Source organism: Lutra lutra, chromosome 10 (assembly GCF_902655055.1).
Source record: "Lutra lutra chromosome 10, mLutLut1.2, whole genome shotgun sequence".
In the NCBI taxonomy this organism is placed as follows: Eukaryota; Metazoa; Chordata; class Mammalia; order Carnivora; family Mustelidae; genus Lutra; species Lutra lutra.
This window is the reverse complement of record NC_062287.1, coordinates 65,172,975-65,187,792: the sequence shown is the minus strand read 5'-3', so window position 1 is coordinate 65,187,792 and position 14,818 is coordinate 65,172,975. Positions and strand designations below refer to the sequence as shown.

Below are 14,818 nucleotides of genomic sequence, written 5' to 3'. Positions count from 1 at the left end.
TTGTAGCAACTTCTTACTAGTTATGTCTACAGAGGCAAGGGAAACAAAAGCAAACATAAACTATTGGGAGGGACTTCATCAAAATAAAACACTTCTGCAGAGTGAAGGAAACAATCAACAAACCTAAAAGGCAACCTTCAGAATGGGAGAAGATATTTGCAAATGCATATCTGATAAAGGGTAAGTACCCAAAATATACAAAGAACTTGTCAAACTCAACTCCTAAAAAATGAATAAATCAGGGGCGCTTGGGTGGCTTAGTGGGTTAAAGCCTCTGCCTTTGGCTCAGGTCATGATCCCAGGGTCCTGGGATCGAGCCCCACATCGGGCTCTCTGCTCCGCAGGGAGCCTGCTTCCTCCTCTCTCTCTGCCTGCCTCTCTGCCTACTTGTGATCTCTGTCTGTCAAATAAATAAATAAAATTTTCTTAAAAAAACGAATAAATCAATTTAAAAATGGTCAAAAGACATAAACAGAGATTTCCCCAGAGAAGACATACAAGTGCCCAACTGCCACATGAACAGATGCTCAGCATCACTCATCATCAGGGAAATGCAAATCAAAACTACCTCACACCAGTCAGAAGGGCTAACATAAATCTCAAAACAGGTGCTAGCAAGGATGTGGAGAAAGGAGAACCCACTCACGCTGTTGGTGGGAATGCAAACTGATGCAGTCACAACAGAAAACAGTGTGGAGGTTCTTCACAAAGTTAAAAATAGTGCTACCCTGTGACCCAGCAATTGCACTACTTAGGTATTTATCCAAAGAATATAAAAATACTAATTCAAAGGGATACATATACCCAATGTTTATAGCAGCATTATTTATAACAAATTATGGAAGAAACCCAAATGTCCTTTGGCTGATGAATGGATAAAGAAGTGGGGTGTGTGTGTCTGTGTCTGTGTCTACATGCATTGCACATGCATTGAGATATTACTTAGCCATAAAAAAAGTGAAATCTTACCATTAGGAATAACATGGATGGGGCAAGACAGTATTATGCTAAGTGAAATAAGTCAGAGAAAAACGATTACCATGTGATTTCATTCATGTGGAATTGACAAAATAAAACAAGCAACCAAACAAAGGGAAGAGACAGAGAGGGAGGGAAACCAAGAAACAGATTCTTATTTAACTTTAGAGAACAAACGAATGGTTCCCAGAGGGGAGATGGGTGAGGAGATGGGTGAAAACAGGTGATGGGGATTAAGGAGGACACTTGCTGTGATGAGCACTGGGTATTGTATGGAAGTGGTGAGTCACTATATTGCACATCTGAAATTAATATTGCACTGTATGTTAGCTAATTGGAATTTACATAAAAACTTTTAAAAAGTCTATCTCAAATGTATTTTCATCTCTTTTCTAAAATAATGTGCTTCAAGGACAGTTTTGTTTTGTTTTGTTTTTCAAATTTACTTAAGTAAGACTTAGTGACAATTTGGAATAAAAGTAAAAACCCCCTAAGACAGTAAACAGTATGTCCTAAATTTTTGTGTCCATATATTTGTGATTTCTGGTAAATGTCCTAATTATGCTCGTTTCTCTTTGTTTTGTTTAAGGATTGTTCAAGTTTAGAAGAATATAACATTGCTGCAGCATTGCTCCCTTTGACCAGTGCTTTCTACAGGGTAAGTTTCATTGGTTTATATGTAAGCTCCTTATGATTTATATAAATATATGAAGTTTGGTTTATCATGGAACAACATGAATCTTTTCCACTTGTATATCAAAGATATATCTGTGGTTATATTTATTATAATATTTATTGCATACGGTTGACCGTTGAACAACACAGATTTTAACTATACAGGTCCACTTATTTGTGGCTTTTTTCTGGTACAGTACTGCAAATGTATTTTCTCGTCCTTATGATTTTCTCAATAGCTTTTTCTGTAGTTTATTGTAAAAATACAGTATATGTACATATAACATATAAAATATGTGTTAATCAACTGTTGATGTTATCAGTAAGGCTTCCAGTCAACTCTAAGCCATGAATAGTGAAGTTTTAGGGGAGTAACAGTTACACATTGATTATTGACTGCACAAGGGGTCAGTGCCCCCAACCACGCATTGTTCAAGAGCCAAATGTACTGTGTGTAGAAAAATCTAATACATAATACTAAATCATCTCCTAAGATAGAACTCCACCCATTCCATCCCTGCTTTTTTTTCTTTTTTTTTTTGCTTTATTTTTCTTTTTAAGATTTTACTTATTTGACAGAGGGAGACATAGCGAGAGAGGGAACACAAGCAGGGGGAGTGGGAGAGGAAGAAGCAGGCTTCCCACTGAACAGGGAGCACAAAGCAGGGCCAGGACCCTGGGATCATGACCTGAGCCAAAAGCATATACATAATGACTGAGCCACCCAGGCGCCCCTACTTTATTTTTCTTTATAGCATTTTGTAACACCTGCAATTGTATATTCATTTATTTACGTTTGAGTATTTTCCCCTACCACAGAAAATAAATTCCATGAGTCTAGGATATTTTCTCAGAGATATTAATTGATAAGGCCAGTTTTGGGGGGTTTTTTTTTGAACTTTACTTCAAACAGCCCGTCCACAGTTAAAGATCTTAACCCAAAGGTTCTCTGTAATCAGAAGTTCTTTCTCTAAGTCACTGCATATCCCTCTTTCTTCTTACTTACCCTCCCTCCCTCCCTCTTTTAAAACAGAAAGTGGAATTCTTGACATTCACACTTCTGAGAACTGGCAAGTCATACTGAACACGCTCAGGAAACAGGACAAATCTCAAAAAAGTCAAACAAATGAATTTTAGGTTTAGACGCTAATGACGACTAACTGGAGCTTGTGCATCATCTTTTGACCTTCCCTCCCCAGCTTAGCCCTAGCTCCAGGCCTACTCCATTTTTCCTTCAGTGCATACATACTAACCTTCTGTGAACTCCCTGATCCCTTCATCTCATTCCCCTGCTAGCATGGAGAACACTGTTACAAAAATTAGCCAGGCTGTCCTGAATCCTAAACCACCTAGGAAATTTGTTTCTATATCTCAGAGCAGCTAGAAAACTTAGTCCACTGTCTAACTTGTCTTCATATAGGCCCTCACCTGGCATTTGTTAAAGAAAATGGCATTTTAAATCTTTCCCACTTTCAATGTCTAAAATATTTTTTAAACTTAAATACTATGTAGAAATAAATAAGAATCATAGGGAAAATAAGAATTGACAATAGAAACTCAATTGCTTGAGTGACTCATCGCTTATGATTCTTTTTTAAGGAGAATCATTCAACCATTTTACAGTATATATTAGTGAGGGTTTGATCATGATAGCAGAAGTACCATGAGTGATATAATTAAGTAACTTATTATAAGGGACCAGCCCTTATATTGTTACAGAAACTGGGGGGAAAGTTTATAGAAAGCTTTGAATTAGGCTCTACTTGTGGGCCTGAAGTCCCTGTCAGTCATGACACAGGGAAGACCAAGGACAAACTGCAATCTGTGTGTATCTCTTACTTTTTCTAACCTCCACAATGCAAATGACCTGCAAAAGAAGGAGCACTGTTAGCCACAGAGCTACACATGCACCTGGCCCTGGGCTAGGAGAAGCTGAAGGAGATGCGGCTGGAGCTGGAGGAACTGTGAGCTGAGTCCCTTCCCTATATCAACATGAGCCAGCAGATCAGTGACAAGGCATATGAGCTGTAGCAGTGCATCCTATGTTGCCTTCAGAGTGTAATGACTGCTGCTTCATTTTTGTCCAAATCTTAGAGAAATTTCTCTTGTGGCCAACCCAAACCCTAGAATCATAGTGGAAAGAAAGTTCTGGGAAGTGTTGTCCTACCTTAGATTAGTAAGATAGGACACTGCAAAACCATCATACTGGTTAGTTTTGTGGGAGTTTTTAAGTAGTTAATAAGTTGGGCTAAATGCCATACTGTTTCTCTGTATTATCAAACAATAATTCAAACTTACGTTGTAGGGGTGGGCTTATGAATTTAATTATTTCTTGTTGGCTTGGTTTGATTTGATTTGGTTTGCACATGAATTAGGAGCCAGAAACCACACCAGTTATATGAGCAGGAAAATTTTATTAAGTTATTAAGTAGTAACGGGATTAACTGCTAAGAAGTAAAGTAAAAAGTAAAGAGAATTCTAAGGAATAGAGCAGTATTAGAAACAGAGTGCAGCTACTACCTCTTGGGCTTAGGCAGAATATCCACCAGGTTTAAATTGCTAAGGATTACTGGTGCACCTTGGTTGGCTCATTCAGTTAAGCATCTGCCTTTAGCTCTTATCCTGATTCCAGGTCCTGGGATCAAGCGCCTTGAGGAGTCTGCTTGTCCTTCTCCTTCTGCCTCTCCCCCTGCCCCCACCTATGCTCTCTCTCTCAAATAAAATCTTAAAAAAAAAAAAGTTAAGGATTACTTTAATGGTGAAAAACAGTGTAATCATTTACATTTATATTATGCTTATCATTTATATGATGCTTTCATTCTTAGTTCAGCAAACAGTAATTAGGAATGGCAAGCCCCGTGCTAACTTCGTTGCAGAGTTGCAAGTGAATAGCACCTGGGTCCTTACCCTGAAGAAACAAACTGTCTAATGGCCTTTCGTATTCATTAATCAGTTATTGACAGAGGAACATTTCATAGTTACTGAATAATAACGTTGGGTTACCGTTTGTTTACTTAGGTCCTTTTTATCAAAAACCATGTTTGTTAAATTAAGAACTGAAGTATATGATAGTTGTCTTTCTCCGATTGACTTATTTCGCTAAGCATGATACCCTCTAGTTCCATCCACGTCGTCGCAAATGGCAAGATTTCATTTCTTTTGATGGCTGCATAGTATTCCATTGTGTATATATACCACATCTTCTTTATGATCTCCCTGATATGAGGGAGAGGAGATGCAACATGGGGGGTTGAGGGGGTAGGAGAAGAGTAAATGAAACAAGATGGGATTGGGAGGGAGACAAACCATAAGTGACTCTTAATTCACAAAACAAACTGAGGGTTGATGGGGGGAGGGGGTTGGGAGAGGGGGGTGGGGTTATTGATATTGGGGAGGGTATGTGCTATGGTGAGTGCTGTGAAGTGTGTAAACCTGGCGATTCGCAGACCTGTACCCCTGGGGATAAAAATATATGTTTATAAAGCTGTAAAAAAAAAAAAAAAGAAAAAGAAAAAAGAAAGGATGAATACCCAAGTTTTGTAGCAACATGGACGGGACTGGAAGAGATGATGCTGAGTGAAATAAGTCAAGCAGAGAGAGTCAATTATCATATGGTTTCACTTATTTGTGGAGCATAACAAATAGCATGGAGGACAAGGGGAGATGGAGAGGAGAAGGGAGTTGAGGGAAATTGGAAGGGGAGGTGAACCATGAGAGACTATGGACTCTGAAAAACGATCTGAGAATTTTGAAGGGGTGGGGGGGTGGGAGGTTGGGGGCACCAGGTGGTGGGTATGGTAGAGGGCATGGATTGCATGGAGCACTGGGTGGGGTGCAAAAATAATGAATACTGTTATGCTGAAAAAATAAAAAATTAATTAAAAAAAAAAGAACTGAAGTATATACTCAAAGTTTAAAGCAGGGGTTCTTGTGTAAATGTCACTCTTTTGGAGTAAAAAGAATTAAAGATTAAGCTAAAACTCAATAGTCAGAGCAGAAATAGAAACAAAATAGGATACCTTTGGGCAACAGTGAAGGCCATGGGTCCCTTCACTATGAGTCACTGTGTAATGCCCTCTCTTCCATGATCTATATCTCTTAGAGTCACCCTCTTATAGTTCTTAATCACCCAGGTAATCCAGAGAGTATCCTAGAATCTATCAAAATAGGACTGATTCCTTCTTTTACTTCTTTGAGACACACTGGTTGGTTACTGATGCTCAAAATGATCCCCAGAAGAACTGAAGCTTTCTCTCCTGGTACTCATTGTAGTTCATGTTTACCCTGGGAAAAAGTAGAAATAACCTATTTATCTTAAATTCAAGCACCCTGAAGTGGTACATGCCCTTCCCAGATTCCAAAGATCCCCCATAAGCAGGTGGCACTTTGCAGATGATTTACTGTTCAGGATAGGTCTTACTTCATAAGAGCATTATTCAGGCTCTCACTCTCAATAGAAGTAGATTTAGTTCCTCTTTAAAATTTTCATTTCATTAAACATGTAAAAAAAATCTCTAGTGTCCAGACACACAGAGGGTTCATTCTTATTAACAGGTTTGTTGAGGTATAACTTATATACCATAAAATTCACTCATCTTAAGTGTATATTTTAGCAATTTTTAGTATATTTTGGTTTTACACAACTATCACACTGTTTAATCTTAGAACATTTCCATCACTCCAAAAAGAAATCTCATGTACATTTGCAGTCACTTCTCATTCCCAGGTAAACACTAATATACTTTCTGTCCCTATAAGTTTGCCTTTTCTGGATGTTTCATATAAATGGAATCATATGATATATGTTCTTTTATGTCTGGCTTCTTCAGGAAAGGCTTCATAAGTTAAAGCATGAGTTACAATCGACTCATTAAAAGTAGAGAAATGTGAGCAAATTGTAAGGAAACATCAGAATATGCTGATTAATTGAATGTTCAATTAATAATTATCACATATCGTTATATGTAAATCTCTAACTTCCACATATTTCTAATAGAAAACATACTAAGTACTCAGAATCACAGCAGATGCACTTTTGTACTTCTCTGATGATTTAGAAGTTCCTTGAATAACTAACTGGTTTTGCCCATTAGTCATTAATATGGACCCTGCTTGTCCTACTACAGATATGACAGCTTATAGGTAATTCTAACCAATGGAATCCAGATGAGCCCACATTCATGTTATTAAGATTGTTACTAGAAGAAAAATCTTAAAATAATATAAAAAATGGTATTTCATCATTCCGTTTTTTCCCCCTATTGGTAAGTGACAAGAGAGGTTCTTAGAAGTCTACAAAATAGGAAAAGAATTTTGTTTTTCTTAAACTTCATGATCTGGATACATTGCATTTCCTACAGCCAGTCTCAAAGGATTACATTTTTGGGGAAAATTGGCAGGGGGTGGTGATGAAGGGTCTTTTTTCATCTTTTTTTTTTTTTTTTTTTTTGCTATAAAATAAAATACTAAACTTGAAAATAAATTAGCAGAAAAACATTTGAGAGTGAAGATAGGCATCGACAGTGGGCTGAATCCAAATTTGGCCTGGGAGAGATACGAATGTGCTTATTACAGCAGATGCCTCCAGCATAGCAGAATTTTAGAATGGCCAGAGATAGTGCCTTGCTTTTATTTCCTCCCTTCATTTTCTTGTTCTTTCAGACAACTTAGCATTCCTTCCTCCTCCCCTCTCAGCACAACCTCTTCTTGCTTCTCCCAGTGTTTCTTTGCAGTGGCTACTCCTTTCGTCCTAGTCCTGGAAAACCTCTGCTTCTGAGAAACTCAATTATTATAATACTTTAGAATTACCATTCTTTCTTAATATTAGTTTATCTTCACTGTTTAAGCTAGTACTATAAGGCAACTATGGAATTTGAAGATCTGAAGGAACATGGTTACTTATAAATGCGAAGTTATACTAACCACCTGGTAGAAAATTATATTTTACCAAGGTTGCTGAGTGTGTCCTTTGTGTAAAAGTCTGTACTAGGCCTTGGATGCGCTGCAGTGATACAGAAGACATGGTTTCTGCTATCCAGTACTTGATTATCTTATAGGGCAAGCAGGCATGAAAATCATTAGTAGTAAACAAAAAGGAGGAAACAAAGTGAACTGTGGTACTGAAGAATGTGCCAACAACAAAGGAGACTACCCTATTTTATTTAAATACCTCATACCCTTGTAGTCTCCCTTACATAATGACACTGATTTACGGTGACTGTTTCCCCTTCTTCCCTTTCCCTCTGGGTTCAGGCCTTGGTATGTGTGAGTTTTGTTCCCTCCCTCACATGAGGGCCTTCTCCGCCAGGCTTTCTAATCAACTCTCCATACTTTCCTGGACTTGTTCCTCATTCTCTCCTCTTTTCCTTCTCAGAATCCTCTTTCTGTTATTGCTTCTGTTGCAGCAAGTCTTAGAGCTTCCTTCAACATTAATATACATGAAAGCTGGGGCAACTGGCTGGCTCAGTCAGTTTAGCATCTGCCTTCAGCTCAGAGCAGGGTCCTGAGATCAAGCCAGGCTCCCTGCTCGGTGGGGAGTCTGCTTCTCCCTCTCTTTCTAACCCCTTCTTCCCCCATCTCGTGTGTTCTCTCCTCTCTCTCTCAAATAAATAAATAAAATCTTTAAAATATATATGTAATATACATGAAAGCCATACTAATCAAGACACTTATTAATGTTATAAAGAAATTGATTCACAAAGGATAATTTGTTACCAATAGTAAACCTTCAACCTCAACAGTTGTTGTATCTTCTTGTTGGATTATCCCTTTTGTTATTACTTTGTTATTATACAGTGCCCTTCTCCATCTCTTGTTACAGTCTTTGTTTTATTCATTTATTTATTTACTTATTTTTGTGTGTATCCTCACTTTATTTTTTTAATATTATTTTTATTTTTTTTTAAACTTTCAGCATAACAGTATTCATTGTTTTTGCACCACACCCAGTGCTCCATGCAAATCCGTGCCCTCTCCAATACCCACCACCTGGTTCCGCCAACCTCCCACCCCCTGCCACTTCAGACCCCTCAGATTGTTTTTCAGAGTCCGTAGTCTCTCATGGTTCACCTCCCCTTTGTTTTAAAGTCTAGTCTGTCTGATTTAAGTATTGCTACTCTGGCTTTCTTTTGATATCCATTTGCATGAGAAAATGTTTCTCCACCCCCTCACTTTCAATCTGCAGGTGTCTTTATATCTAAAATGCACCTCTGTAGGGATGCCTGAGTGGCTCAGTTGGTTAAGTGTCAACTCGTGATTTTGGCTCAGGTGATGGTCTCAGGTTTGTGAGATCGAGCCCCACCTTAGGGCTCCACACTCTTTGGGGGGTTGGGGTCTGCTTGAGATTCTTTCCCTCTCCTTCTGCCCCTCCCCTTCTTGCACTTATTCTCTCTTTCTCTCTCTCTCTCTCTCTCAAATAAATCTTTTAAAGTAAATAAGTAAAGTAAGCAACGTATATATGAGTCATCTTATTTTATCCATTCTTTCACCCTATATCTTTTGATTGGAGCATTTAGCCCATTTACATTCAAAGTAATTATTGACAAATATCTATTTATTAACATTTTATTGCTGGTTTTGTTGTTGTTTCTGGAGATTTTCTCTGATCCTTCTCTTTCATGGTTTGCTAGTTTTCTTTATTGATTTATTTGGATTTCTCTCTCTTTATTCTTTGTATATTTATTAGGGGTTTTTGATATGTGGTTACCATTAGGTTTATATATAACCTCTTCTGCATGCACATAGCAGTCTATATTAAGTTGATGTTACTTTCTCAGTGAGGTCTATTCTGATAACCCTATTTAAAATTCTATCCATCCCTCTCCAATGCTCTTATTCTCCCTTCCCTGCTCTTATGTGTGTGTGTGTGCATCACATATATTTATTATATTTGTTTTCTAGATGTCTTGCCATGTGAACATAGGTTCCAGGAAAGCAGGAAGTTTCATTTGTTCATTGGTATATCCTCATCTCCTAGATTGTATCTGGTACATAATTGATCTTCCATAATGACTAAAGGAAATTAATGAAATGTGGAAACAAAAATAGAGTAAGGAAGATCAACACAGCTCAAAGTGTTTTTTTTTTTTTGAAGAAAAAACTAGACTTCAGATTCCATTTTGTCTAATTCCAGAATCCATCCCTTTAACCATTACACAGTACACAGCTTCCAAAATACAGCTTCCTTCCACCTTCACAAAATTTGCTATCTAGTAATTGGATATCAGAGTTCCACTGACAAGGCCTTAATGGTTCTGTAACCTTGGGCATCTTATTTTATTCTCTGCGCCACAGTGTCATTAACTACAAATAAGGATGATAATAATATCTACCTTGTAGGGTTAGTATGAGCATTGGATGCAATAGCACATGTAAAATGCTTCCCTCCCAGCAAATGATAAGCCCTTCATAAATGTCAATGACTGCTTCTGATTTTTTTGTTGTTACTGTACCTTTGCTCCTCTTTTTCCTCTTTCCCTTCCTCTTGTCGAGTTAACTCAGTTCTCCCAAGAGGTCTTACAAATGTGGGAAAAGCCAATGAAAAGTCCTATAGGTGGACATCCTGGGTGTCTTAACACAAGAATCAACATTCAGACCAACTGTGCAATTGGCTCTGTCTGTGCTGAGTTTTGATGGCAAGAACGTGTCTATCATGTGGGGAAGGGGTGGAGTTGAAGCATGGAGGACATGGTTTGTATATTGCTCTTGGATCAAGAGAACTTTGGGATAAACTTCCAAGAGCTCCATAACAACCCTCCCCCCATACACACATACATACTTTATCAGCCTATACACTCCCTACTAAAAGGTCATATGCTGATTACTTGAACTGAAAACATGCAAAATATCTGACTAACTTCCCAATGGTATCATGTCATATATGTGTGTTTAGAAGCAATCTGTCACTAAACATTTGATGCTTTGGGATAAAAGGGATCTAAAAGTTCTAACCAACCCCACAATCTATTCTTCCTATCCTCTCTTTCAAGATTACAAACTCAAATGCTTGAAGAAACCAGACAAGTCATATAAATGATTGAAGGGGAAATTGTACAGAACTGGAAAATGTTTGTTTTGTGTTAGAGGAGCATCTATTTAGTTCCAGTCATTTCTTGTCAGGCAAAAATGTGGGCACAGTATTACCAGGTCCCACATTTTTCAAAGAGGACATCCACTTCTACAATTTTTCCTAATTATTAATGATAAAATTCAAAACAAAAGAAGTACAAGCTGCCAGTCTGTAGCTTCTGCTATAGAACTTCTGTGTGGAGCTGTGTAGGAAACAATGAGAATTGTAGCACTTTAACTTGAAAGATAGTTCTGCCTAAAAATACGAATTTGAGAGTCTTGTAAAGAGAGATGGCTACCAAGCCCAGTTGGGAGGAGAAAGAAGAGAAAATAGTAGAGCTCAGAAACTTGGAAAAAATCTGTGGAATGAGAAGGGGAAGAATAGCCAAAGAATGAGACAGCACAAGAGGTTCACATACAGGAGATCAAAAGAAATTGCTGAATTCCTACTTCAGAATAGAAGTTAAAAGCAAGTTGCTAATTTGAGCGGTCTTTTAGTAGGTTATGTAGTGCTGTTAAAATCAACTAATCATTTATTTCACGAGGAAACAATGAGAAAGGAAGTGTAATTATGAGCTGAAGCTAGGCTCTAATTTATTCCACAGGAACAGGGAACTTGATGTATTCTATTAGCCCCTCCAAGTAGATTTCTTTTTAGAGAGAATATACTGAAAATGTACTGAAGGGAGGCAGCATCCCATCTGCTGAAGAGTCACACAAGAAGATGGGGACAGGGCTGCAGAGGTGGGTCCTCTTTAGCTATGTTTCTGATTCTGCCGCAGACTCAGTATATCTAGCATCCTGGATCCTATTGCAGGATTCCAGGGCAGTCAGATAATTCCTGATGTATTGATTTACAAATAAAAGTTTAGGGCCACCTGGGTGGCTTATAGTTAAGCATCTGCCTTTGACTCAGTTCATGATCCCAGGGTCCTGGGACCGAGTCCCACGTCGGGCTCCCTGCTCAGCGAGGAGCCTGCTTCTCCTTCCTCTGCCTACTGTTCCCCCTGCTTGTGCTTGTGCTCACTCTAGCTCTCTATCTCAAATAAATACACAAAATCTTTTTTTAAAAATTAAAAAATTTTATAGAATAACTTAATCAAAACATGAAAATTTGAATGTTTCTGTCTTCTAGAGAAAATGAACTTCTCTCAAAAGTATATCTCTTCTTACTTTGCTATCATCATGTATAGAATATAGTATAAAATGGTTATGTCCATGCCAAGCAAAATAAGTCAGTCAGAGAAAGACAATTACTCTATGATCTCACTCATATGTGGAATTTAAGAAACAGAACAGAGGATCATAGGGGAAGAGAGGAAAAAATAAAACAGGATGAAATCAGAGAGGGAGACAAACCATAAGAGACTCTTAATCAAAGGAAACAAATTGAGGGTTGCTGGAGGGGAGGGAGTGGAAGGATGGGGTAACTGGGTGATGGACATTAAGGAGGGCACGTGATATAATGTGCAGTGGGTATTATATAAGACTGATGAATCACTGACCTCTACCTCTGAAACCAATAATATATGTTACTTAATTGAATTTAAATAAAAATAAATTTTTTAAAAATAAAATTTTTGTGTCCCCCAAATTGAGAAAGGAACTAGCCAGCTTTAATGTACACTCTGGTTTTTCTTAGAACCAGTAAAATCTCTGCTATTTCTACCCACTGTCCCACGTATTGCAAAACTGGATGAGGAGGAGTACTGTGGTAGGGGAGATGATTATGAATTATACAGGCCTAGACTAGATAGGATTTTATTCATGGGCAACATGAGGGTTGGAAGAAAATATTAGACTATAGATTTTAAATTATTTAGAGAATATTTCTAATTTTTTAAATAATGAAATTAAAAGTACATGAGCCACTTGGGAGTGTTGACATGATGTGTAGTAATGGGAAAATGTTACACTATTTGAATATCTAGATACCACAAAGCTTTGGCTTTTATATTTACTGCCTTAGGGTGTTTCACTGGAATGTTGATTGAATGAATCAATCATTCAACATGATTGAATACATAGCTTATTTTGTTAGGTTTTCTTTTAATATTACAGAGAATAATTGGAAAAAAGTGTCTAATTCTTAATTCAGTTCAGAAGATACATGTGACCATCTTAGGTGAGAAGTCGGAAGCTGGACACATAGTACAGTGCCTTCCACAGGGCTTGAGTAGATAGAGACCCTCCTGGGCCAGGATTCTTGGACAAGTATTTTGTCCACCCTCAGCTCTGTGACAGTTGCTAATCCTCATTTCAGCTGTGCTGCAGGAAAAGTAAAATTCCCAGCCTTGATGTAAGAAGCAAGTGTGCTACCAAAACTGTAAGAGGAAAAGGCAGAGTTAGAGAGTCAACTTCCTACATAAAAGAGCAATGGGAAGGCTAATACAATATTGTAGAGTTTCCTAACCCCAACTCATGTATCTTGTGTGTCTTTTACACTCATTGAACTTACAAATAAGATTTCATTTGAAGCTTAAACTCCACTTTCAAAAAAGGCCTGAAACCCACTCCCATCTTTAAATGGTCAAGAAAATGTCACCAAAAATTTTGTTTAATTGATTATCCAGTGTTCAGTACAAGAGCCCAAGTCCCCCTTGATTGACTCCAGATCAATTCTTTGCTTTAATCCTTTGGCCTGGATCCATGACTCTCATCCATGTTGCACATTACTCACCTGAGTGATTGTAAAGACAGCAGGTGCAAAACTCCCATCAAAAGACAAAAATCCTTGGGGCTAAGGTCTGGACATCAGTGTCTTAAGAGTTGCTCAGTTGGACTCAGAAGTCCTTAAGGGTCCTAAAACCCAGAGAGTCTGTCATTACCTTTTGTGAAAGTGCTGATGCTATCTCATATAGCTTATTAACATACTTTGCCAATAGACATTGTTGTAGAGATAGTACTCTCCAGAGTTGATGGGGAGAGGGAATGGTGCTTTTAGGGCCCAAAAAATAACTCCATGCCTTTTTTCAGATCTATAATTTAAAAATTCTGAAAGACAGGTCAATGAAAAATGAAAGATTCCTGTTTTAATTAATTGCACCTATTGATTTAAATCAAAAAGTATGTATTCAGCTGAACCCTTTGGTAAGCTAAACGAGGAACCTTAACATAAAAGATCTAGCCTCTCTCTTTGAGGAACTTGTGATTTATTATAGTTGAGTTGGAGAAAAAGAACTTGTAGGGATGCTTGGGTGGCTCAGTTGGTTAAGCCGCTACCTTCAGCTCACGTCATGATCCCAGGGTCCTGGGATCGAGTCCCACATCGGGCTCCTTGCTCAGCAGGGAACCTGCGTCTCTCTCGGCCTCTGCCTGCTTGTGCGCTCTCTCTCTCTCTCTCTCTCTTTGACAAATACATAAATAAATAAAATCTTTAAAAAAAAAAAGAACTTGTAAATGCAGTAATAATAATAATACCTAGCATTGATTGAACATTTCCTATATGAAGCACCTTACATGTACCATGCTATTTAATCCTCACAGTCATAACCTTGAGAAGTGTGAAATTAAAACCCCTACTTTTATCTTTATTTAACAGATGAGGAAAATAAAACACAGAAAAATTAACTTATCCAAAGTTATTGAAACGCAGGTAGTCTGAGTTCAGAACCCATTCTCCTTAGTCATCCATCAACCAATTAAGTAGTAAGATATAATAAAATGGTTGTTTTTAAGCCACTAACTTTTGGGCTGTTATTTTTACACAGCAATAGATAACAGATATACTGGCCCATAGTAAGTTCTCCCCTAATATCGATGTTATTATTATTCTGTAGATCTTTGATGCCAAGTTCTGACATCCAGATAGGATTGATGAGGGGCTGTTATAGGTGCTCAGGTGAGGGGAACAACATTAATTAAATAATATTTTATTAACTTTATAGCAGATTGTGGCTTAAAAGGAATATTGACTAGTGCAAGAGAAGATTTTTTTGAAGATTATTTATTTATTTATTTATCCATTTGAGAGGGAGAGTACAAGCAGGAGAGACAAAGGGAGAGGAGAGAGAATTTTTTTTTTTTTTTAGATTTTCTATAGAATAACAATGAAAGTACTAATTTATAATTCTGAGTTTAACAAATAATGAAGAGATTT

The 14,818-nt window shown here is 37.7% G+C and overlaps 1 protein-coding gene across 2 annotated transcripts in view; it reads left to right on the top strand.

Moving 5' to 3' along the window:
- The window catches only part of SBF2 (SET binding factor 2), a 483,767-nt gene that overhangs the window by 380,421 nt on the left and 88,528 nt on the right, over window positions 1-14,818 (top strand). For both annotated transcript variants that reach the window (XM_047693703.1, XM_047693702.1), the window contains exon 17: window positions 1,568-1,636. In XM_047693703.1, coding sequence (XP_047549659.1) covers window positions 1,568-1,636 — 69 coding nt within the window. The remainder of the gene's footprint in view (window positions 1-1,567; window positions 1,637-14,818) is intronic.